The sequence below is a fragment of the Lepeophtheirus salmonis genome, chromosome 1 (genome assembly GCF_016086655.4).
Source record: "Lepeophtheirus salmonis chromosome 1, UVic_Lsal_1.4, whole genome shotgun sequence".
NCBI lineage: Eukaryota > Metazoa > Arthropoda > Copepoda > Siphonostomatoida > Caligidae > Lepeophtheirus > Lepeophtheirus salmonis.
Window position 1 is genome coordinate 33901984 of NC_052131.2, and position 24267 is coordinate 33926250.

Genomic DNA, 24267 nt, shown 5'->3' on the forward strand with positions numbered 1-24267 from the left:
AAAATTTGTTTTTCTTAGCAAGCAGTCGGTAAGATACATTAAATTAAAAATCCTAGCAATAGTGACCTCATAGACCATGAGGGGTTGCGTGTTTTGTCAAAATCTGCCTGTCTATGCCAGATACACCAAATTGAAAATTCTAGCAAGCCCGATTACATGATGGTCTATAGTCTACAGACCATCATGTAGCCTTGTATTTCTATTAACCGTAAGATAAATAAAATACGCGAATGAGAAAATAATATAACTCTTCAGTCATATTCTATCGTATTTGCAAATTAAATAAATATTTCTTATCCTCCAAAATACCTATATAATATTATGAGTAAATCAAAATAGATTAACAATAGTTAACGGACTATTCTCAAAAAGTTGCCCACAGTTTCGATAGAGTTTTCAATATTTACAGAAATCGATCAAATATAAATAACTAAATTTGGTTTTCTGGCTATTCTTTTCCTCAAAAAGACAGTATAAATTATGTACTATTTAAACCCATACAAACTGGCTCATGAGTCATGACTACGGAATATGACACTTTGAATTAAATCTTGACGTCAAATTTTCGAAAAAAGAACATGTTTTGTGATATTTTTTTACATCTTTTCATATTCACAGATTAAATTTTTCAAAAGTTTTTCGAATTAATCTATCTTTTCTTCTTCTTTGTCCGTTCTTTTTTTTTAAAAGTTTTTGGCTCTTTCAAAAAATTAAACTGTAACATAAAATTTATTAAAAAATATTTTTTCTTGTCTTTTGTCACTTTCTAAAATTTGGCATTTATAAACTAAAATATTATGTGAAAGATTTGTCCCCCCCCCAAACAAAATAATAAAAACAAAAAAATAATAATAATCCAATTGTCGGTCTTGTTTTGGAGGATTGCTACACCACTTAACTAAAATCTTGTTGTCAAATTTGTCAAAAATATTTTGTTGTGAATATTTGTCTTTTCTAAAAAAAAAAAAAAAAAAAAAGAAAGAAGGTTAAATTTCACTGAGCCTCAAGATTTATTAAATGAGCTCGTAAATTTTACATACTAAGTATGTAAATAAATAAAGAGAAGAGTCCCCTGTAACAGAGGTGCATACAAATTGTAAATAATATACGAATCGTGACATTATAAGCCCAGAGATCGAAACTACTTTTAAATGGATGATAATTCCAATATGAGAAACCATCTTATCTTTTTAATTATAGAAATATTAAATAGTATAATATAGACTCCTCCCATAAGAAGCAAGTGTTACCAACCACTGATGAACAAAACTTGTTTAGATATAATAATTATTAAGCGTAATGTTAATTAGTTTTCCTAATAAAAAATATTTATTAATATAGAATTAACTGACTGATCACATCATTAAATCTCATTTGCTAAGAATTTTGAACACAATTCGGAGTCTGCCTTTATCTTGATATAATTATGACGTGCATTAATATAAAATTCAGCACCTAGAAGAATGATTTTCCCCCTTCTTTCAATGCATTGACCTTCAAACTTATCTTTGCAACAAAAGGAAATCCACCACAAAACTCACCTGCTGAAGATTTGCGAGTAATATGCTAGTGGCAACCAAAATTGAGAGTTAATCGATGATAAGCATTTAATTTCTTCGTTAAATTACAGGAATCTTTATACAAATTGGGATAAAATGTTCTGTAGAGCCCCGGGGTGTATATTATATCATTTAAGAATATGATTCATATAATCTACTTTACAATAAATGGACTGTTGGGTTTAAATTCCATTGTTAAATAAATTAGGTTAGGTACAAAAGTTATGTTTCATGTTTGTATATAATAGGGCTCTGTTTCTCCCTTTTATTTCTTTTTTTGTTTCTTGACTGGCTGAGGGAATTCCTCTTCATCATCTTCACCAAAGAAGGGGGGGAGGAAGAAAACTGAAAAGTTTTGAGTTAGTAATACTAAAGATTGATAGTTCTCTTTTGGTTGTGATCCACAAAGAGCTTCAATCATCATGACTGTGGGAGCGATAATAGAAAATATGTCTGGGCGGAAAGTAGGTCTCGTTGTGGGCTCACTCATTCTTTGCGAAATTGTATGTTTCCTACTTGGTGCAGTGGTTAGTCCTAGACCTAACTCAAGTGACAACATCTTAGCAACAAAGTGCATTGACTATAAGGGGGACCGTAAGGCATGGTTCTATTCAAGGGGTCCTGGACAATGTCCAAGATTTGATTCTTTTGATGACAATGAGACAATGCCACCAGGGTTAACTGCAGAGAATGTGGTCTTTACATTTCAACTCCCTCTTCCAAAAGAGAATAGCTCTCTCGACTTTAGGTTTGAAAATGATAATAATTAAATATACAGACTGAAAGGGTCGAGGATTCTTATCATATTTTAATAATGTTCAATGTCTTTTTTTCTTATCTTATTTTTAGCCGTTGGCAACAAACTCTCATCGGAATACTCTCAGCTGACATCGTTTATGAGGATGAGGTGGAGCGGGAGAGCCGCGTTCCTCTTATGATGGATGTACGCCTTGGTTATAGGAATAAGAGGGATGCTCCAGGGGACTGGAAGGAGTATGCTTCTTCTAGTGTTGCAAGGAATCTAGACTGCGACATTGATGAAATTCACAAAGTAGACGGGCATTACTATAATTGCTCTATTCTACCACTATTTGACCTTGGCTCACTTCATCATGATTATTACTTACTCAATATTCGGATTCCATCCATTTTTGAAAGTGACGGTCAAGTACATGATATTAATGACAAATTGGGTAAATTGGTAGACCTTTGGTTGATCACCATTTATCAAAATGGGGGATTCACTATGATATGGGTCGCATTGAAAACCATTTTTTTCCCTGTTATTATTGTTGAGCTCATTTGGTTCTGGAGACGCATAACCCTGCTTGCACGAAGTCCTACACTTTTAGAAAAAATGCTACTTACACTGGGCTGCGCCTTGAGTTTACTCAACATTCCCATCGAGTATTTTACTTTAATCTATGACATACCCTGGATTAATGTCCTAAGCGATATAAAACAAGGGATTTTTTATGCTACACTTTTAGCTTTTTGGATGATATTTGCTGGAGAGCATTTACTCAATGACACGAGATCTCTTGGGGAAAGAGATGGGATTTATGCCTATTGGAAGAAGCTGGCCGTCGTCTTTTTCGGTTGTCTTTGTCTTTTTATCTTCGACATGTGTGAAAGGGGAGTTCAACTACGGAATCCATTTTATTCCATTTGGGTTACAGACTTGGGAACAAATCTAGCTTTGGGATTTATCATCATGGCTGGAATATCTGCGGGGATTTATTTTCTCTTTCTTTGCTACTTGATTTATCAAGTATTTAGAACCATATCCGATAAGAGAGTAAGTAGTACTTGTGACATTCTTACTCTTTGTCTTCCTCATGACATTTTTTTTCTTAAAAAATATAAATATATATAAAATTTAGGCATCTATTTCCACTATGCCAAAAGTTCGACGTCTTCGATATGAAGGGATCATTTGGAGATTCAGATTTCTAATGTTGGCCACCGTTATAACTGCTATGATGACGGTCATTGGATTCATAATTGGGCAAGTTTCTGAAGGACAATATAAATGGGACGAGGACATATCCTTAGAGTATACTTCGGGCTTTATGACGGGTACGTGTCTTTTAGGGACATTCATACAAATTAATCATAAATTATACTTCTTTTTTTAGGTGTGTATGGAATGTGGAACATATACGTATTTGGACTCTTGTTCCTTTATGCTCCATCGCACAAAAAGTGGACGACAGAAGATAGGGATGCCATTAATACAGGGGATGAAATCGAATTTACTATTCAATCAGGGAATCCTGGCTCTGAAATATCACGTTTTGCTACAAATGTTGAGCCATCAGAACTTAGCTCTCTCACAGAGTTTTTCAAACATCAATCCACTGACTAATTCCGGGATATCTTAACATATTTCTATTATATTTGTATCCTACTAGCCGTTCTCAGTATTGCAGTAATCATTCCTCCCCCATTCCACTTTTAGTGTACTTTTTTAAAGTTTTTTTAACTACTCACGAGTTTTTAACTCTTAAATTTGTGCCAAACAAATGATTTGCACTTTTTGTACCATTTTTACATTAACTTTCTAGACTTTATCTTTATATATATATATATAAACCTACATATATTAATTATAATTACTCAATATCTTTCAACATAGCCATGTATATGGTTGCCATATTCATTAAATAAATGTGTAAAATAATTATTATCATTTGCCATTGTTACTCTCCGAGTATTGAATTAATTTAGCACTACCATCATCACTCTCAATGATGACGTATTTCGTTTCCTCAAATTCATTTTCAGAGATTTGCTCTACATCATTCTCGGTCACGATCTGAGACAAGTCCAATAGGGAAGAGGTGACATTGTTAGATAGTATAGGAGGGGTTTCATTTGTTTTTGTAACTAAAATAGGTCCTTAAAATGAAGAAACAAAATACTTTTTAATTGAGAAGCACTTGTATCAAAATATATTTATTCTTCACCTGTATCATAGCTGGCGGTTTGAAGTACTATTTGAGTCTCATCCTTTTCACTTTTATCCTCCCCAACTATGACCATGACATTGTCGTCTTCCTCTTCTTCATCCGAGTATTTTACAGGAGCTAAGCTAGAGAAATCATCTTTCTTTTTGTGAACATTGTCTGAATGTCTTTTGAGGTGATGAGATCGAGTAAAAGACTTATCACACATTTTGCATGGAAAGGGTCTCTCCCCCGTATGTACTCGAATATGTATTATCAACTCTTGCTTAGAATAAAAACACTTAAAACATGTAGAACATTTGTTGGGGCGAAGAGCTAAATGTAGTCGCTTTCGGTGATCAATCAGAGTGGACATTGAGCCAAAGGAACTTCCACATTCCGGGCAAAGGTGAGCTTTTTCCCCAGTATGGACTGCCATGTGAATTCTAACTTGACTTTTCTTAGCAAATTTCTTGGAACAAATTTCACAACAGAAGGGTTTTTCCCCAGAATGACGAAAGGAGTGGGATTGCAGCTCCTCATCGGAATTAAATTTCCTACTACAAGTCGTACAAACAAAGGGTCTTTTGGTGTCTCTGTGTCTACGGAGATGCACTTCTAAGCTCTTTTTATTTTTAAATTTCTTAGTGCAGGTCTCTTTTTCGTAACACATTAATAAATCTGTATGCTCCATCTGAAAAAAAAAAAAAAAAAAAAATACAATCATGCAGAAGATATATTAAATAGTTAATTACACAATGAGCCTTATACTCCTTGATTTCCACAAAGGAATGCTCACAAACAGGACAATTATAAGCTTTGGAAGACTCTTTATCAACGAAAGTAACTTTTCGTTTCCTCAAAACTCTTTTGTTAATATAATTTTTATTATTCTTTTTAGACGGAGTTATCGGAGGAGGAGCTACATCCAGATCAATGCCATCTGAATCATTGAATGCATCAATGTTTATATCAATATCTCTTTCCTATTAAAAACAATAAAAAATAAAGAACTATATAAACAATTAACTATGTATAATTAAGAGCATACAGTAATTATTCTATCACAGAAATCCAAAGATTCCACAGAGTTTTCATTCCTTTTAATTGAGGATTTAAGCTGAGCGCAATGAGAACATAAGTTCGTATCCTTCACAACATAAGAACAATTGAATGATCTATAAACCAACGTTTTATCCCATCTCTCGACAAGGACTTCTTCATGACCATATCTTTGGGCCAGACCCACACATGACATATACTTATTAGACAAAAGTATGTCAAGGAGAGAGTGAAACTCCTCTGAGGTTTTAATAGACTCGGGACTAAGGGATAAAGGCTCCTTGAATAGGGTAAGAGACCGAGTAAGGAGTTTGATGATAACGAATTTACCATCCTGATATGGCGTGAGAACAAGGCGTAGGGCACTAAAGTGAAGAAGAAAAGGATCAATGTGTCTAGAGTAAACGTTGAGGGAGTAAGGGACTCCTTTCATGAGTATAGGAACTAAGGATCCATCGCCATAAGATCTTATATAGTCTTCAATCTGCGGCAATATGTCGTTAATCATTATGACAAGTCCATAATAAAGACAATTTGAAATTAAATTAGTTTTCTATCGAAGTAATTAATCCTCCCATAACCACATCTAAGCACTGAACTACATAAATTCAAATTTAAATACACTATAATTATTAATTAATTAATATTAAATACACCATGAATATTGAAAATAAAACAATCCAACTGTAAAAAGTTAAAAGCAGTGGCTACACAATCAGCTGAAAATAAATTTTTTGTTATGATTTAATTTTATTATGGTATACTATGACGTCATTCAAAAATCTGCCGGTGAAAATAAGTAAATAAATAAGAAATATAGTTAATAACGGCAATGTAGTTTAAAAGCGCTACACAACTTTGCCAATAATTTATTATGTACCCTCTATGAATAAATTATAATTTTTGTTTATTTGTAATAAACTAGTAGTCAAGGATTTACGTTAATATTAAATTATTTATTAGGCATCATTATAAAAAGATAACACCGCAAATAGCGTTTAAAGGGTGAAAGTTTTGATTATAGCTATAAACGGGTCACGTGTAAGATTACTGATTAGGAAGAATTATAATTTATAATATATAAAGAATAAAAAACGTGGTGGTGATTTTTTATAAGAAGGAAAAAGAGAGCTAGAGCTACTAGCTAGATCTTAGTGAATACTACCGGCCCATGCGCAAATAATTTCTTGTTATATTTTAACCGCGATATATTTTAGAAGCAATTCGTCATAGCTCCTTCCCACGTGCGCCTGGTGTTTCATCTTCTCATACTCGTAGTATTCGTCAATCATCGTAATCATGGAGAGCCAATTTTGGGGTGTCGTTCTTCAACCTGACAAAATGTAAATAAATATCTTCTCTTTTTTTCAATTTAATTAACTCTGATATTTTATGCCATATCTCTGGTGTAGGTATGAACAAACTGTAGAGTCCTCGTTTCACGTGTCCATGGCTGCCGTCGAGGCAACGACTCTTGGATCCAAGATAACAAGTGTGTTTGTGGAGGCTGGAGGTGATGAATTCCTCATTTGTAATCTCAACAACTCAAATCTTAATGTTCATCTTGACCTCAACTTCCTTGAAGGAGAAAAGATCGGATTCCGAGCCACGGTGCGTTATCCATAGAGATTTTGTTGCCTTTGATACTGACCTTCCAATATTTATTATAATTACAGGGCCCAGGAACTGTTCATTTGACAGGTTATTTGATTCCCGACACTGACGACATGATTGACGACCTCGATTCAGAGTCTGAATGTTTTGAAGAGCATGAGGAGGAAGCTCCTGTCCTTGTTAATGGAAAGGGCAAGAACACCAAACGTAAGCCTGATAATAGCTTAATTGATACTCCTAATAAAAAAGCTAAAAAAGAGTTGGAACTTGCTAGAGCTAAAAAAGTTCAGTCCGATCTTAACTTGAAGAAGAAGAGTCAAAAGAAAGTCGAGTCTTCGGATGATGATAACGATATGGAAGCAGATGATGATACGTCGGATGATGGAATATTAGATTTCACTGAGAATTACGCTGAAGAAGAGGACTCTGTCGATGAATCTGATGACGAATACGAGGATGATTCTTCAGTAGAAGAAGGCGATTCCTCTCCAACAAAGAAAATTCTCGAGAAAATAGCCAATAAAAAGGAGTCTTCGCTCACTACTCCCAAGAACAATAAGAAAAAGGATAATGCCTCCACTCCTAAAGGCGCTACTCCCAAATCTGCAGTAAAAGAACAACCAAAAACTCCCAAATCCCCCAAATCTTTTAATGTGAACGGTATCCAATGTGAAGATATTCGAGTCGGTTCAGGGCCTGAAGTCAAAAAGGGAAAAATAATCGGGATGTACTATGATGGTCGTCTTAAGAATAATAACAAAAGATTTGATGCTACCCTACAAGGAAAACCCTTTAAGTTCCGTTTAGGCTCCGGCGAAGTCATTAAAGGCTGGGACCTAGGTTTTGAGGGAATGAAAGTTGGCGGAAAAAGACGTTTGACGATACCTCCTAAGTTGGCTTATGGTACACACGGTGCTCCTCCAGATATTCCTCCTAATTCAACCTTAGTTTTTGAAGTAGAATGTAAATTTGTGAAATGAAAATTTATTTTTAAATTGTTTGGTTTATTCTAACATACGAACATTCTATATAATAATTATTATATTATTCAGTATATTTTTCTAAAAAAAATATCTTTTTGATGTCATATTTCCCTTGATTTAAGATTTAATTCATAAATAAATCGCTCATATTTATAGGTCTTTAGTTATTGATATTAAGTTTCAGACAAATTTATATAATGTTATTATTACACCCTTCAGTATTCACAGGTCATAGATTTGTCAGCCTTAAAGTTATGCAAAAATCTAAAAATAATCGCTAGTTAGGCTCAAGAATTAAGAATTTGGTCATAATTCAACCGTTCAGTTAGAATACAATAACAAAATATCATTTGGATGGGATCTAGTATATACAATGCAGATGTTCATTTATAAAGCCATTTGGTGGAGTTTTATCAAGGGGTTTATTTGAAATTTGTTCATTTTATGTATTAAAAATATCAATTTTTTGTCCCAAAAAGGGTATTTCTGTAAATTATGATGTCGGTAAAAATACTATATAGAATCAAAAGCATATTTTACATCACTAAATCAATAGGATCCCTGGGCTTGTTAGTCCCTCTTTATTATCATCCCAGGCTTAGATGATAAATAAAAAAGAAATAGATAAATAATTATTGTGTAGTGCGGTACTGATTGATCCATGGATCGGTACTGGTACCCAGTCTAGGATTTGGAGAACGTTGTTTATAGAATCAATTCAATCTTTCAAGAATGTCACTAAATAACTAATTGCCGATGGGATTTGAATTTCCTTATATTGAGTGAAACTTAAGGTTTATTTAAAAATAGGGCAGTCTCATATAATACATATATATTATTTTTATGAAACTAAAGGGATATAAATAAGATATTCTGTTGAAATCAAACAGTTTTATGTAGATATGTTACAAAATGCCGATTTAAGGAGAGGCAAAATTTTGCAGGAGGAGTGCACGGAAGTTTTGGGGATCTTCGTAGAAATGCTGGATGTTTATTACTTAAATTGAAGAAATAAATTTGACTTCATTTATATATAATGTAAATAAATATTTCATCCAGTTTAATTTTTTTCCAATCCATTGCTTCGTTTAATCGCACCATTTGCTGGAAATTAGTTATCTCAAAATAGCCTTTGAAATAACAGATGGAGTGTAATGGATTAAATAAAAGTTTTAATGGACTTTAAAACATTTATTTATCTAGTATCTTTTTAAGTTTCCAACTAATTTGTTAATGCGAAGTACATAAATTTTTGTGAGCAGACAACCGGCCGTAAACATTTTTGCCGAATGGACAATTCTCCGAAAAACTCTTTGCCAAAAGATTATTATACTTTAAATGCTAGTTTTCCTTGCTCATGCATTCATGAAACTGTTCTATCAAATCTATCTAACTTCCAATTTAACTTACCAATTTTAACATATTAAACATAACACGCAATAACATTTGAGTAAAAGGAGAGACAAATTTTCAACTAAAAACCATACATTATAAAAATAAAAGATCGTATTTCTCTTTAATCGAAAGGTAAATCCATCATGTCGAACGATAATTGATAATGGATATATTACGGATATTACCTATTAGCACTTTGTTCATTCGATTGAATCACTGTCGTGTTTGCTTACTATTTAATTTAGTTTAAGTACTAGAACAGTAAAAGATTCGAAGTACATACTACTGTGTTGTGTTCATATATATATATTGACCAATAATAAATATACCTAATTAATAAAAAAATATTTTCTGGAAAACACAAATTAATTTACTTATACGACATATATGGCATATCAACAATAACAATCGGGCAAATTAACATACAATCTTTTTTAATTGAATTAAAACATGCAATCCCATATATCAATATAGTATTTATTAAATATTATTTTTCAGCCAAATGTCCCAAATAATAATTTGGCAAAATGTTCTTCGGCAAAAATGTTTTCGACCAATTGTTCTAGAACCATAAATTTTAACCCGGCATTAAAACTTTCAAAATTTACTGCGCAATATGTAAGTTCTTTGTCTTAATTTTTAAACTTTCTTTCAATAGCCTTCATTAATTGTCTGGAGAGTGTGGTAAGATATTCATATACTCAAATTTCATATGATACAATTCAATTGCAGGTATTTAAAAATCCTCTTTTGAACAATACTATATTCTGTAATTCCTGAAAATTTCATTCAATTCTCTTGATATTTAAGAAAGTTGTGTTGTTTTATTAAAACAGCATGTTTTATGAGATCAAAGATTTTGGTGTAGGTTATAATATAAACACTAGAAAAAAAGCCTGAAATTTCGATGATAAATTGGTCATATCTTCTTTAATGTAGAAGCTAGAGACAAGTTTTTGATATCAAAATGTCTTTTTTACCATTATCTATTAGGTAAAACATGTTTTAAAAAAAAAATGAATTTGAAATTTTTTGTAACATACCTATTTTATGGACATATAATACTAATAATAAATAATTAATAATATATGGTGATTTATAGTAGATAACTAGATAAGTTTAGATTGAGGGCGCTAATTACGCATGAGTTCACGTCGACTGTTGTCCCCCTCTCCACTTAATTATATAAACTTGAAAATGAAGAAAAAAAACAAAGAGTCAAAGAATATATAATTAAATGTGAGGCCACCTACCCCTCGTCCTTTAAATCCTGACCAACTATCCTCTTGGCCCCTATTCTTTTCAATTTTTATATTGATGAGTACGGGTAGTAAACGATAGAATGCTAAATGAGGCCAAAGTAATAAATGAATGTTATGGTTGTTTGGAGCGGTTGTTGAGCAATAAAACTTTCAAGATCGAATTGGAAAGTAATTATGAGTTCTATAAGCCATCAAAATTTTAATACCAAAATAAATAGATACTTAGCCTGATTTTTTTAAAGCATAGGCATGATATATAAGATACAATAAATATTTATAATAATGCCTATAATCTAATTTCCTTAATCCCATGACAAAAAGTTGGTAAAACATTGAGTTTTAGTAGGTTATTTATACGATGAAATTAGGGATTGAATATATTGAACAAGTATAAACATGATGTTATAAATGTCTGAGAAGGATTTCAGGATAACTCCTTAAATACGGTGAAATAGAGTCATGCATATCCAAAATAAATAGTTTAATTATATCTAATTTTCAATATATGTGTTTCAACATAATAAAAATGAAATAGAATCATCCAAAATCTTCTCATGCAATATCAATGGCATATTTGTAATGGAAAGTTCAAAATACTGACTTTTATACATATTATTATTATCTCTTATTTGATGAGATATATTAATTAAAAATAATACGTATCACTAATATTTACGTCATTAAGTTAAATCAAGGATTCCTTGGTTAAATTAATAATTACGTTAGTATTGTTGTTAAAAGGTTGATTGTTTGGTCGTATAGTTGCTATTTATTGTAATAGGGGGGTTGAAAGGCTTGGGAGTAAAAGGAGGTAATTTATCGGGGGTTAAAGGAATGGGGTAAGAGCCCTACAACTAATTAAATATAGTCTCCCAACAGCAGCTGACGTGAACTGATGCAATGGTCACTACGTCGTTCCCTTTATTGTACCACGCAACCTTTTCTCCAAAAAGAAAGAGAAAAAAGTACTGAAATCATCCGGTAGTTGCCAAATACGTCAACTTCACCAACTGCCATTTATCTCTTTTATACTCCCGAACTATCACTGTCATATTATTTATTCGTCATTTTTAAAAATGAATTACATACTATAAAAATCAACACAGTATTTTATTTGATTCTGTATTATAATATTACATAATAATATTTTATTAAAAGAGTAGTTATTACATTATTCCCGTGGAGAAACAGCCAAAATTTCTTCATAGAAATAATAAAATGACCAATATATAATTTATATTCACGACGAGGGATCAACAAGAAATAGTATTCCTGTTCTTTTGGGAATGGAGCATAAGTATAGAATAACTTTTTAATTTGTGTATTTATCAAAAAGAATGCATTATGAAATAACCATAACGTATCAAGGGAGAAGAGGGAATAGACAGCTGACAACAAAATACGTAGAGTATTTTTATGTTAGCGAGGTAACACCGTGCCACCGACCTACATAATAACTGGATGCACAACCTATTGAATATGAAGGAGCAAAAGAGCTACTCGTTTTTCAGCCGTTGACTACAACATAAATATTTACTACTCGTGGATTTTTTTATTACATAGCTTGACTCTCCTTTTCTTTGCCTAACGAGTATCCAGTTATTAATTATTAATAATAGCTGTTAGACTATGTAGCCTAGCTATATAGTTACTATTAAAATTATAATCAACTTCAAGGTAACATTGATTTTCATATTTGACAGTAGTACGTCATGACTTCCCAAAAAGAGGACATTTCCTCAATATGATTGGCTAAAAAGGTTTCTTTCTGTATGTAAGAAAGGAATATTTTAGAAACACGCACTTACAGAAGGACAAACGAGGAGGAATAATAAAAGTGAAAAAAATTCATTCGTTCAATATCAATCTAAATTTTTTATCTTCGGTCTAGTGGAAGTTTAATAAAATATCGATTTTAATTTTTATGACGTTTCCATTAGACAAAAATGGATGCATGTGTAGGAGTAAAGAAAGAAGTGGATAAAGTCATATCCAAGATTAATGAATGGAATAAAACTAAAAACGAAGACTTGGATGGACACATTTCTCGAGTCCAAGAAATCATTGAAAAGCTAAAGCAGCACGAAGGTACTTTCTTCACTTTCTCGCATGGCTATTACTTTTCCTTCTTTCAAACGATGCAATTTCCCAACATTCATTAAGGTTTTTCTTCTTCTTTCATGTCATTATTATTATTATCAAATATGATAAAATCTGAGTTGTAAACTCAAACTGTCTGCCACTGTTCTTCCTGGCTTTATGTTTGATCAATTTTCATGCACCAATGTCTGCATTCTTTCTTTCAGATGAAGAAAAGTTAAATCCAGTGGAAATCTACGTGATTCGAATTGCCTTGATCAACATTAAAAAGTTCATTACTCAAATAGCTAGTCAGCACCGTGATTTACATTCATCTGTGTCAAAAGTCGGAAAGACAATTGATCGCAATTTCATATCAGATTTCAATTCAGTTTCTCAAGAGGAGTTCTTCTCAGAGGAATCCAAAACCCGCTTCCTCCATCAAGTCATTCTTGAGCACTTTTATAGACAAGGACGCCTGGAAATTAGCGATATATTAAGTAAAGAGGCTCAAATTAACGAATATCAAGCCCTTAAAGAACCGTTCTTTGACTTAAATTCAATCCTCGAGTCGTTAAGGAACAAAGACTCTGGCCCTGCACTTACATGGGCTTTTACTCTTCGGTCAGAATGGAATGCAAGGGTGAAATATGGGCCATATGTAAAAAATGTTCAAAGCGACGGAAATATAGGTTCTCCTTTGGAGCTGCGTTTACATAGACTACGTTTCATTGAAATGCTTCGCTCTGGCAAAAGATTAGAAGCCATCAAATATGCACGCCAACATTTCCCCCAATTTGTTGATGGTCATGAAAAAGAGATTCAGTGTTTGATGGGTGCCTGCATGTACCCTAATATAGCAGAATCTCCTTATGCCCACTTGCTTAGCCCCTCACTATGGACTGATGCTTGTGATCATTTTGTCCGAGAGGCTTGTGCATTGATGGGCGTATCTGTAGAATCTCCTTTATCTGTTGTTATCAATGCTGGATCCCAAGCCCTGCCTGCTCTCCTCAATATTAAACAAGTGATGCTCCATAGACAAGTATCGGGTACACTTTGGAATGCAAAGGACGAACTCCCCATTGAGATTGATCTAGGAAATAATTGCCGTTTTCATTCCGTTTTTGCTTGTCCCATTCTGAGACAGCAAACGTCCGATTTAAATCCTCCACTTAGACTCACATGTGGTCACTGTATCTCTCGAGATGCGCTTACTAAGTTATCTACTGGTCAGAAGATTAAATGTCCTCTATGTCCTATAGAACAAAATCCTAATGATGCACGACAAATAACATTCTAAAGTTATATTTCTAGAAAATTGTTCATTATAATTAATATTTATTGAAGCTATTCAAACATAAGTGGAGAAAATTGGAAACTTAACTGTTACCTAATAATAATAATTATTATTATTGTTATCCAATATAATTATTTATGTATTATACCTTTGTACTTTCATGAAGGTGTATTATAATAAATCTTATGAAATACTTTAGTGGATCTACTAAATCTGTGTCTTAATTTCAAAAAACTCGTCTTTAAAACATGAGACAACTTCAATAACATTCATATTATTTCTATTGGTCTAACATAATGATTTAATTAACTATTTTGTCTATATAACTTTAAAAAAATTGTTCTTCACTGTATGCAAGACTTGCACATCCATGTTTATCCGAACATTCCACAAACACATAATTTTTACAGGCCGTATTAAATGCACTCACGGATTGCACCCGCCCTTTAAGAATCCTTGATCTAAATGCTTATCATAAGCATTTTTACGGGGTGGTAACTTTTGGAACTGGAAAAATCTTTGCAACCAAAAAATTTTTATGATTTAAATTATGAAGTGATTTTAAGGGAACACCATCTAAATTTTTCTCATTAATAAAAAAATCATATGTGATTATATCTGGTTCGTATGTCCATTAAAGTCTATTGATGTCTGAAAGAAAATGATGTTGCTTAATCTAGAGAGGTATAGCAACTCAGTGCCTTTCAATTCATATTTTGGAAGATTCTCTTTGACATGCTACATGCTATAATTTGGAAATTTGTTGAAATTGCTAAGGAGTCTAATACTACAAGAATTTTCTGTTAAATAAATTTGGGATTCATTATTCACCTAGCATTGTTCAAAAATATTTAGAGGAAATTTAATTTCTATTAGATACGCTCCAATCTCCAAAATAGAGAACTTTAAGTGTTTTAACAGATACTAATAAAGTATACCCATGAACATAGAACCCAAGTTGACAATGAAAATACTTTAAGAACCACCGTTTTCCTTCCTGTAATTGATACCCTGACAGGTGAAATATAAAAACGTTTTTTAAGTGTACTTGCATTGTCATGAATAGTGCCCAACACCTGCGGACACCCCTGATAAAGGGAATACAGCCTGTAAATCCACTTCATAAATTATTTCTTAACGAACATCTTATACTTAAGTAAGCCGAAGTTTATTTATCAAATATGAAAGATATTATACATGAACTTAAACAAGCCAGGCCATTCTTTCAAAGATATAAGACTGATGGAGAAAAAACTCCATTTCCAAGTTAATAGATTTTTAGTACCAAAATCAATGTATCTAGCATAAGAAACATCTTGAAGTTAATAAACCCGTAAATTAGTAAACATTAGTTCGGATCATATGTATATTTCCTTTCCTTCTCATGTACCGACTGAGATTTGAAATCCATTTACTGGAGTTTTTGTATGAACTTCTTTTGAAATTTTCTCTAAAATTAATAGTTTTTAAAAAGGAATAAAAAGCATAGGTTGAAATGGCGGCATTGAACAGCCGGCTTCGAACTCTTTACTCTTAAAAAAACACCTCTAGATCTGCCAATGCGTACATACATTTTAAGGTCGTTCAAGATTTAATAAAACAAGTTCTTTTGTAAATCATTAGCCTCATAAAGGATGAATTTATAACTGGATTATATAATATAATTTTTTTTTTTTGAGGAACAAAAAACAGTTTCCTACTCACAGGTTAGAATTCAAATATGTTTCCTCATGTACCATATTATAAATTATAGTAAAAATAGAATATATGTTACATTTGAAAGATGAATTTGCTTCACTACATTTTCTTTTTATTCTTGAGTAGGAATTAATCTATTAGGAAATGTTTTGTTAAAAAATTAAAACTGTATTTGAAATTACATTTCATTGTCATTTGCTGATTATGTCATGGAAATCCTCAGTTCTTGGATTTAAGTTAATATTTACCTAAGAAATAAGAAAAATGTATCACTACATTTTATTTCAACTTTTGAGAATGGATTTATTGGCTTAACGATCCAATAAACGCATTTAATAATTTTTTTAAAAGATTATATTTATAGTTGGAAATTGGATAAGAAATTATTTTTTATACTTTGGCTCTTGCTATAGATTGTGTTTATCACGTATCAACCCAAATTCCTTCTCATATAGATGCACAATGATGTAAATCTGGCGTTTTTCTTAGTTTTTCCGTTAATTTGTAATTGGTAGCATAGAGAAGGAATTTTATTTTCCTTAGCACCTGTCATTATTATTTAAATCCTGTCAAAATATGCGTCTTACTAAATAAAATGCATATTTGACATTACATCAATTAAGAAGAAATGTGTAGGTACATGTATTAGTTATTACCATCATACAAAATAATTAAAGTCAAGGTATATGAATTAAATAAGATTGAAAAAGTAGGGTTTGCCTACACAATTTTGATTTAAGCATATTCGTTATTAAATGTCAAAAAAATAATGGAAATCGTCAAGTTGGACCGGCATGTCAGTACTTATTCCATTGCTCTGAAACTAAAGTGTAGCCATTTGTATTAGGCTGGTCTTAAGAAAAAGCACGATGTATGTGTGACACACGAATTGATGCATAGATAACCTTTTGGATCGAATTGATATTTGCGATTCTTTGCTGAAACGTAACGAAATCTACCATTTTTGAAGCGTATTGTGACTGGCGATGAAAAATTGGTCACTTACAAAAACAACAGCCAAACAAGATCATGGTCAAAGCACGGTGAAACGGCTCAAACGATCGCCAGCCTGGATTAACAGCCCAAAAGGTTATGGTTGTGTTTGGTGGGATTGGAAAGGAATCATCCACTATGAGCTACTCCCATCGGCCAAAACACTCAATTTGGAATTATATTGTCGATAACATACCAGATTGTTGCTGGCTATCGACCAGAAGTGACCAAAATTGAACAATAGAAAAGGTGTTGTATTCCATCAAGACGACGCCGGCCACACACACCTTTAACAACGCGCCTGAAGCTCCAAAAGCTTAGATGGGAGATTCTATCACACCTGCCGTATAGTCCAGACCTGGCTCAAGCGATTATTCCCTTTTCAAGCATTTGCAAAATTTTCTTCATGGTACAAAACTGGCTTCAAGAGAGGGTTGTGAAAATGACCTGGTCAAGTTTTTACCAATACGGACGAAGACTTCAATCACAGAATTATGAAATTGTTTTCAAAATGGAAAAAAAAGTTATGCAACAAAACTGGGCATATTGGATTTAAATCGGATAATCCTAATTAAGTTAATTTTATTGTCAAACGAAAGCAAAAAACGCTCAGAACTTTTTAGTTTATCTATTCAAAAAATGCATTCTACGATTTGTAAAGGATTAAATTTTTGTCTACAGTATGATATCGCAGTCTGCACCAAAATATCGGCGCAAATTGATCTAAAAATCACTTAACAGCGTACAAAAAAAAAAAAAAAAAAATCGGTCTTGGACCGAGTCTCAACATTAGTAGACTGTCCTAATTTTTTCGAAATAACAAAAATTAATGAAATATGTAATAAATATTTTTAGAGCGTAAAATGTCTCGGAGGTTAATAATCGGTCCAGGGAACAATTTCAACTAAATTTTTAATTAATTTGAACTTGAAAAGTGCATAGATGTTCAATGTCATACTTTTTAGTAATTTTGATGCATTTCCCCATGGATTTTACAATCATGGATGCACATAGGTACATATATTTAAATCTTGATCTTAGAAGGGAATTTTATTTCTATAAATGAAGATGTCTTGAATTAGGAATAAAGTTCTCGTATACCAAAAATTACCGAGCTTACTTTACCTAAATTAAGTATCTAGCATTAATTGACAATAACTAAATTTTATCATTACAAGATGAATGCTTATTACATCAGGGTTCTCCAAAGTGACATAGATACAACCTTAATGGAGTGACAAGAACAAGGGTGTTGAGTCCGGGTCTCATAACACATGTAACTATAGATATATTATATATTCAAAACCATCCTCGAGTACTTTTACATAATTAATTATGAAAAAGTATGTACTAAATTGAATTATTATGCAATCAATAAAAGTCTTGATAAAAATCAAATAATTTTCCAAAGAGCATCAAAAAGGAAAAATATTGATTAATAAACAATTAGACGTATCCCCATAATTGAGTTTCAGAAAACAATAATTGAACATGATGATTGGAATGAAGATCAGTTATAACAGCCGCAGTTCTGGTATCATCTACATCTCCACAAAGAGCACGCTCTCCAGCACCAGGAGTCGAAAATGATTGTTTTTGTCAATTTCCCTTCAATATGTGGATTCATATGGCGTAAAATACGGAAACTGTGTAAGATACGATCCATATGAGTAGAAAAGAGTAGTACTCATATCTTAATTATCTTCTCTTCTTTTAGCACAATCAGCAGAGTACAATGGTGCTATGTCAAATATGATTCGCTCAGCCCATTTATTGATAAACAATCATCTCAAAGGTTCTCTATAAAGTACTGTTCCTACCACGCATATGCCACACCATCCCCCTATTCCCCGTTTGTCAATAGTAATTTCCTCTTTCATACTTTTTGTTAGCAAGATCATTCTCCGCTAGTCAAATCCTGTGTTCCAGACAAACTTAACTGGGAGGAACCATTTGTATTAGTGATCTGATCCTATCTCTAATTTGTTAAAAGTCTCAATACATCTAATTCTGCATCAAAATTGAATTTTCTAATTAGGGTTTTATTTCAATGCATCATTTTTATTAAATTTATTTATTATTTAGTAATTCCAGCTAATATTTCCTTGCTAAATACAGAGTGGGAATTGTGTAAAAGATCAATGTCCAAGGCCACTTCATCTGCTAAGATATCAAATATACATCTAAAACGGTCCAACAGTTCAGTGCAAGAGTAATTTAAAAAAAAAAAAAAATGTTGACCCATCATCAAATCAATATATTTTTGGTATTATGCGTTTGTCTGTTTATTAGCGATGGGACGATTAAAAAAAATCCCCATGCCAATGATTTTGATGTAATTCTAATAAAAGTTACCGATTCTTTAATATTATAAATAATGGTTAAAAAATAACATTTTGGTATCAGGGGCGTCCACAAGATTATATTTGGTGGGGAGGGAGCTGGGTTTTGGAATTAAAAAAAAAATATTATTTGGAAAAAATTTGAAAAATTAAATTAAACACCCAATTCTCCGATTCCGATTAATTGTCCCATCACTACTGTTTATTTATAAACTGTGTATGTGGTTCTTTTTTCATATAATTATTACCCCCTATTCCCATGTAGACTAACAATAATAATAAAAATGTTGTGTATTTTGGGTATGTTAAACAAAACGAAACTGAAAAGAAATATGGTAACCCTGACAATTTGAAGAATGTTTTGGAAGGGAGCAGCTTAATGAAATTTCATTAGATCACTTAAAATCATTTGCAACAAGGGGAAAGGGAGAGAAGGAAATAAACAAACACATGGTCAGTCCCTAATTCTACGCATATTCTAACAAGGACTTAAGATTATAACTCTGCAATAAATCCTCAATGTTACTCTCCGTCTTTTATGAGCACACACCAATGTTCAATCAGGGTTCGAATATAATCGAATCTATTTAGGAAGGATGTTCAAAAACTCAGGAATTAAATAATAATCACAACTGCTAAGGAATAGAAAAGACATTCTTCAGATTACCAATTCCAAAAAAGGGGCCAGCAAGATAATTCACACGATTTACATCACTAAATCAATGGGATTCCCTGAGATTGTTAATCCCTCTTTATTATCATCCCAGACTTAGGTGATAAATAAAACAGAAATATCTAAATAACTATTGTGCAGCACGGTACTGTATGATCCACAGATTTAAAAAAACAAAACAAAAACAGAATTGACTTGGACTCTATAACTAAGTCTTGCAACTCGACTTGGACTCCAAAGCTAGTATATTGCGGACGCAGGAAAAGTATCAATACTTTGGACCCTACAGGGGTTGGAAGCAAAACATGGACTGAATGAATGATTTTTAGATAAATGTAAATAATTTTATTTTTTGATAAATAATTTCGAATTTTTTTTTTACAAAACATTGAGACACAACCTTTGTGAACATGTTCAGTTAATATGGTCACCCTCGGCGGAAATCCTTGCAGTAGTTGATGATTAACTTCTACTCCTTCACAATGGCAGCCTTCAGAGAGTCTATGTTTGGGTGAGATGTCTGGTTAGTCTCCCTTTCCAATGTGCCCTACGCAATAAAGTCCAACGGGTTCAAATCCGGCAAAGATGATGGCCATATGGCCTTAGGCAAAATATTAGCCATGTTTTCGGGGCAGAAATTCTGGCATTTGGCCGATGTGTGTGAGGCTGCATCATCTTGGGTCCACACATAGTTGTCCTGTGGGTATGTGGTCTTGAGCCATGGCAGTATGGTGAACCTCAGCACCTTGTAGTAGGCGTCCTGGTGGTGTTTCTCCTAAGCCTTAAAAAAGAAGGGAGGCATCTTCTTACCGTCGGACACCACGACCCCCAGGACATTGTTTGGGCCGGATGTTTTGTATGGAACACCCGTTGACCTCCTCTAGTGATCCCACAAGCCAACGGTCGTTCCCACGGTTGTAGACCTGATCCACGGTGAAAATCAACTCTTCAGAGATTTTTTTACTGTGGATCCATTTGCCTTGATCCACACACGAATTTTCTTGTACGTCTGCAGTCTTCTTTCCTTCAGAGTGACCGTCGACAGGTGGTGGGGGGATCCTTGTGTAAGAGGACAACCCCAAGTCTTCATTCACAGCCCTCCTGATTGTCCCCTTGCCCACGTCAAACTCGTTAGAGAGGCGATTTATGGATTTTGTGGGGTCCTCCTTGATCTTCTTCTTCAGGCCCCAGAAACTCAGAATCCCTTTTCAAGTTGTGTCTCCCACTTCCTTCTTTCTTTGAGAGGTATTTTCCATCCTTTTTCATCTTGGCCACCTTGAAAATGAGGCTCCTGGAGCATTTAACAATGTCCATAATCTCTGCTACCTCAATTTTGGCATCCAGATGGTCTGAGATCCTCTGCCTTTTTGCTTCTTGCTTACTCATGATGAAAGATTTGATAAATGTTTATTATTGTTTACTTATGTAGAAAGGACTGTAGATTGGGAATATGCAAGAAAAAATCACAAAACCTTCCTATTTTAATTACATAATTAACATTTATTAACAGTCCACGTTTTGCTTACGAATCCTGTATATTATAGTAAGAGATTAAAGAAAGGATTATACATCTACTATAATTTAAGTGAATACTAATTACATTTTTGAATAAGGACTTTAAAGACGGCCTACGGAAAAACAAATACCGCTGTTCTACATGGGATGGCCTATTAAAAAGAAGCAAACTAAAGAAGATATAGTTCTATCAATTTTTGTTCCCGAAAAACACTCCTTAATTTTGAGAAAGGTAAAATACGAATTGGGCATCTTCTGAAGCAAGAAGCAGTAAATAATTGGAATTATTAAATGAAAAAATAGACGTGTTCCACTCCTCCGATCAATTCAACAGTTTTTCAGACATCCAATTAAGGTTGTTTTGAGAGTAAGAGCTTAGTTATCCTTATCAAAATCATAAGAAGCTTCCAGTGTCAAAGTTTGTGTATACTGTGACTTAAAAAAAAGTTAAGATTGTTGATGCAATTCATTACGTCATAGCTTATTTCAAAATTATTATTGGGTAGGAAGACTATAATGTGGAATCAAATGAGATGATTACGAAAAGATTTGTGGCAAACATCAAAAATTTATTTATTGAATGTTTAGCCTCAGCAAAAAAGAGGTTGAGTGATTTTAATCTCGTTGCTTCATCCCTCTTCATTGTATCCCAGGTTAAATCAAAAAGTTTAGTTGTTATCAAATGTTGCTTATTAATTTTTATGAGCACCCAATATTTAACTCACTAAAAAAACGATAATAATATTGACACGAAATATAGGCTTCTGTCTATCCGCTTGTTCGTTAGAGTATCACAGCTAATCGATTTGATTCATGCATACCAGGATTTACAAGTACGTTTCTTTTTTACTTAGATAAAAAAATAAGTGACAATTCTATCATCACTTATCAATCATATATTTATTATTCTTTCTGAAGAGGTCTCCAATGGAGACGAAATCGAACATCTATGTTTTATTGTGTTGGTTGAGTCAAGTCCTTCTTCTTTAATGAGCTATTATTTTTGAGAAGAAATACCTATAAAGTCAAATTTTAGTAAATGAATAAAAAAATGTATGCCATAAAATGAAAACAATGAAAATTTAGTAGGTGCTAATTTTATATAAAAAAAATGACCTCTGAGATCATTTGAGGCCAAGGGCAATGTCGATTTAAATTTTTTAAATCAATATTTTTTTTAGAGATGTACCAATACCATCCTTCTGGATGGTATTAAAACTATACGTTAAGTTGTATTTAGATAAGTTATAATAGTTTTTGTGTATGGAGTTGGAGTCAGTATAAATTTTCCAACTCCACCAAATAACAGTTCTGGAAGAAAGGGAACCCAATAATGAACCTATTTTAAGTAGTATTCACTTCATTATTATCTTAGACAAAAACGTCACAAAGGCAAAACGTTCACGGCAAATACGAACAAGGTGGACACGTTCAAGGCAAAAATATTGAAGTCGAATACTTCCGACACGAATAAATTGTGTTCCAAATTTATTACACACCGTAACAATAACTGAAAACTTAAAAATTTAGCACTTATATAATAAAAATGCCACGAAAAACAAATTAGAAGAATATTTTGTCCAAAAATACTATAGTTGATATTAAATCTAAAATATTTTGTCAAAGTGTGCAATTTCGTTGTTAAAATGTTTAAAATTCAAAAAAGTTTTTTGAAAAAAATAATATTTGGAAATAAAAACGTTACCTCTTTAGGCATGTTTCTTCTATTCACCATATGGCGTGATTAGGGCTAAACAATTCCCAAAAATAGAATAATGGCGATTTACAACTCATTTTTTACAATACCAAAAAGGCTGGAATCGATACTAATTCCAGAAGGAAGTCCTTATAAAAGGTTTTACTAATATAAAAAAGCTATGCTATTGATTGTTTCAGTAGACATTAATTATCAAATTATTATAGTTTAAATCGTGGATCCCTTTTTGGTCGAAGAATATAAGTGTTTCCAATGTAAAGTGCCCATATTTTTTGTTTCAAAAAAGAGAACAAGCGGTCCGATCCATTTTAGTGGAAGGTACAAATTTTGAAAATTTAAAATAGAAAATAATCTTTTATTACTTTTGAAAATATATTTTGCATAAGTTTGATTTTTATCCCTTTTTAATTTATTTTTGATTTTAAAATTTTAAAAGTCGATATTCAACTGTTTCTCCGTCCCAAAAAAAACAATAACTAGACATTTCATATGTAGATTAAAAAATCCCCGGATACCCCCATACAGGGTATTTTAAGAGGATATTAGTTAAGGGTTACTTCAATTAATGGAGTATTAGCTTGTCCGAGCTCCGTGGCAAGGATAAACGGTTTGACCTTATAGAATATATCATATAGAACACTTTGATAATGAATGACTCAATTTTATATCCATCAGTGGTTCTTAAACACGTTGCTCCCAACCAATTAGTGGCTTTGGGTCCATCCTCTAGGGTTTATTTATCAGACAGTTCCAGCAGGATTTAGATGTAAGAAGAGATATATGATTTACAGATATATTTGTTACTAAATTAAATCATGAAAAATTAGATTAACTTATTCAGATAGGTTTATTTTGTATTTACATTAGTAAAAAAAATACCATAATGGCAAGTATAATTGCTATTATTCTTGATAATTATAAAAGCAATGTGGATGTTGCTCAATATTGCACCTGAAACACCAAAATTTCTCCTTTTCAACCCTTGAAGCGTCTTAACTGAGGGTAGATCTGATATGGGAATGCCACTTGTTAGCTACTTCTTTCAAAAATGAATGAAAACCGGGTCATTAGGACGAAAAGGTGAATGAAGGGAGGTATACATTTGTTCTAGCTTTCATGAATCGCCA

The 24267-nt window shown here is 32.6% G+C and overlaps 4 protein-coding genes across 4 annotated transcripts; 3 read left to right on the forward strand and 1 right to left on the reverse strand.

The window, feature by feature from the left end:
• The first annotated feature begins 1842 nt into the window (after positions 1–1842).
• Positions 1843–4248, forward strand: wls (Wnt ligand secretion mediator). Its single transcript, XM_040720847.2, has 4 exons — positions 1843–2307; positions 2409–3357; positions 3443–3638; positions 3698–4248. Exons 1-4 carry the CDS (start codon positions 1982–1984, stop codon positions 3925–3927), a joined length of 1701 nt encoding a protein of 566 aa, XP_040576781.1. The 5' UTR covers positions 1843–1981; the 3' UTR covers positions 3928–4248.
• On the reverse strand, positions 4129–6310 carry LOC121125658 (uncharacterized). Its single transcript, XM_040720856.2, has 4 exons — positions 5559–6310; positions 5263–5493; positions 4529–5201; positions 4129–4460 (listed from the first exon to the last, which is right to left on the reverse strand). The coding sequence occupies exons 1-4, from the start codon at positions 6075–6077 to the stop codon at positions 4249–4251; spliced, it is 1635 nt and encodes a 544-aa protein (XP_040576790.1). The 5' UTR covers positions 6078–6310; the 3' UTR covers positions 4129–4248.
• A 168-nt stretch (positions 6311–6478) lies between these two features.
• Positions 6479–8319, forward strand: Fkbp39 (FK506-binding protein 39kD). The gene is made up of 3 exons (XM_040720867.2): positions 6479–6912; positions 6982–7180; positions 7246–8319. The coding sequence occupies exons 1-3, from the start codon at positions 6869–6871 to the stop codon at positions 8161–8163; spliced, it is 1161 nt and encodes a 386-aa protein (XP_040576801.1). The 5' UTR covers positions 6479–6868; the 3' UTR covers positions 8164–8319.
• Positions 8320–12532: 4213 nt separating this feature from the next.
• On the forward strand, positions 12533–14400 carry Sou (required for meiotic nuclear division 5 protein souji). The gene is made up of 2 exons (XM_040720880.2): positions 12533–12911; positions 13130–14400. The coding sequence occupies exons 1-2, from the start codon at positions 12770–12772 to the stop codon at positions 14203–14205; spliced, it is 1218 nt and encodes a 405-aa protein (XP_040576814.1). The 5' UTR covers positions 12533–12769; the 3' UTR covers positions 14206–14400.
• The last annotated feature ends 9867 nt before the right edge of the window (positions 14401–24267 follow it).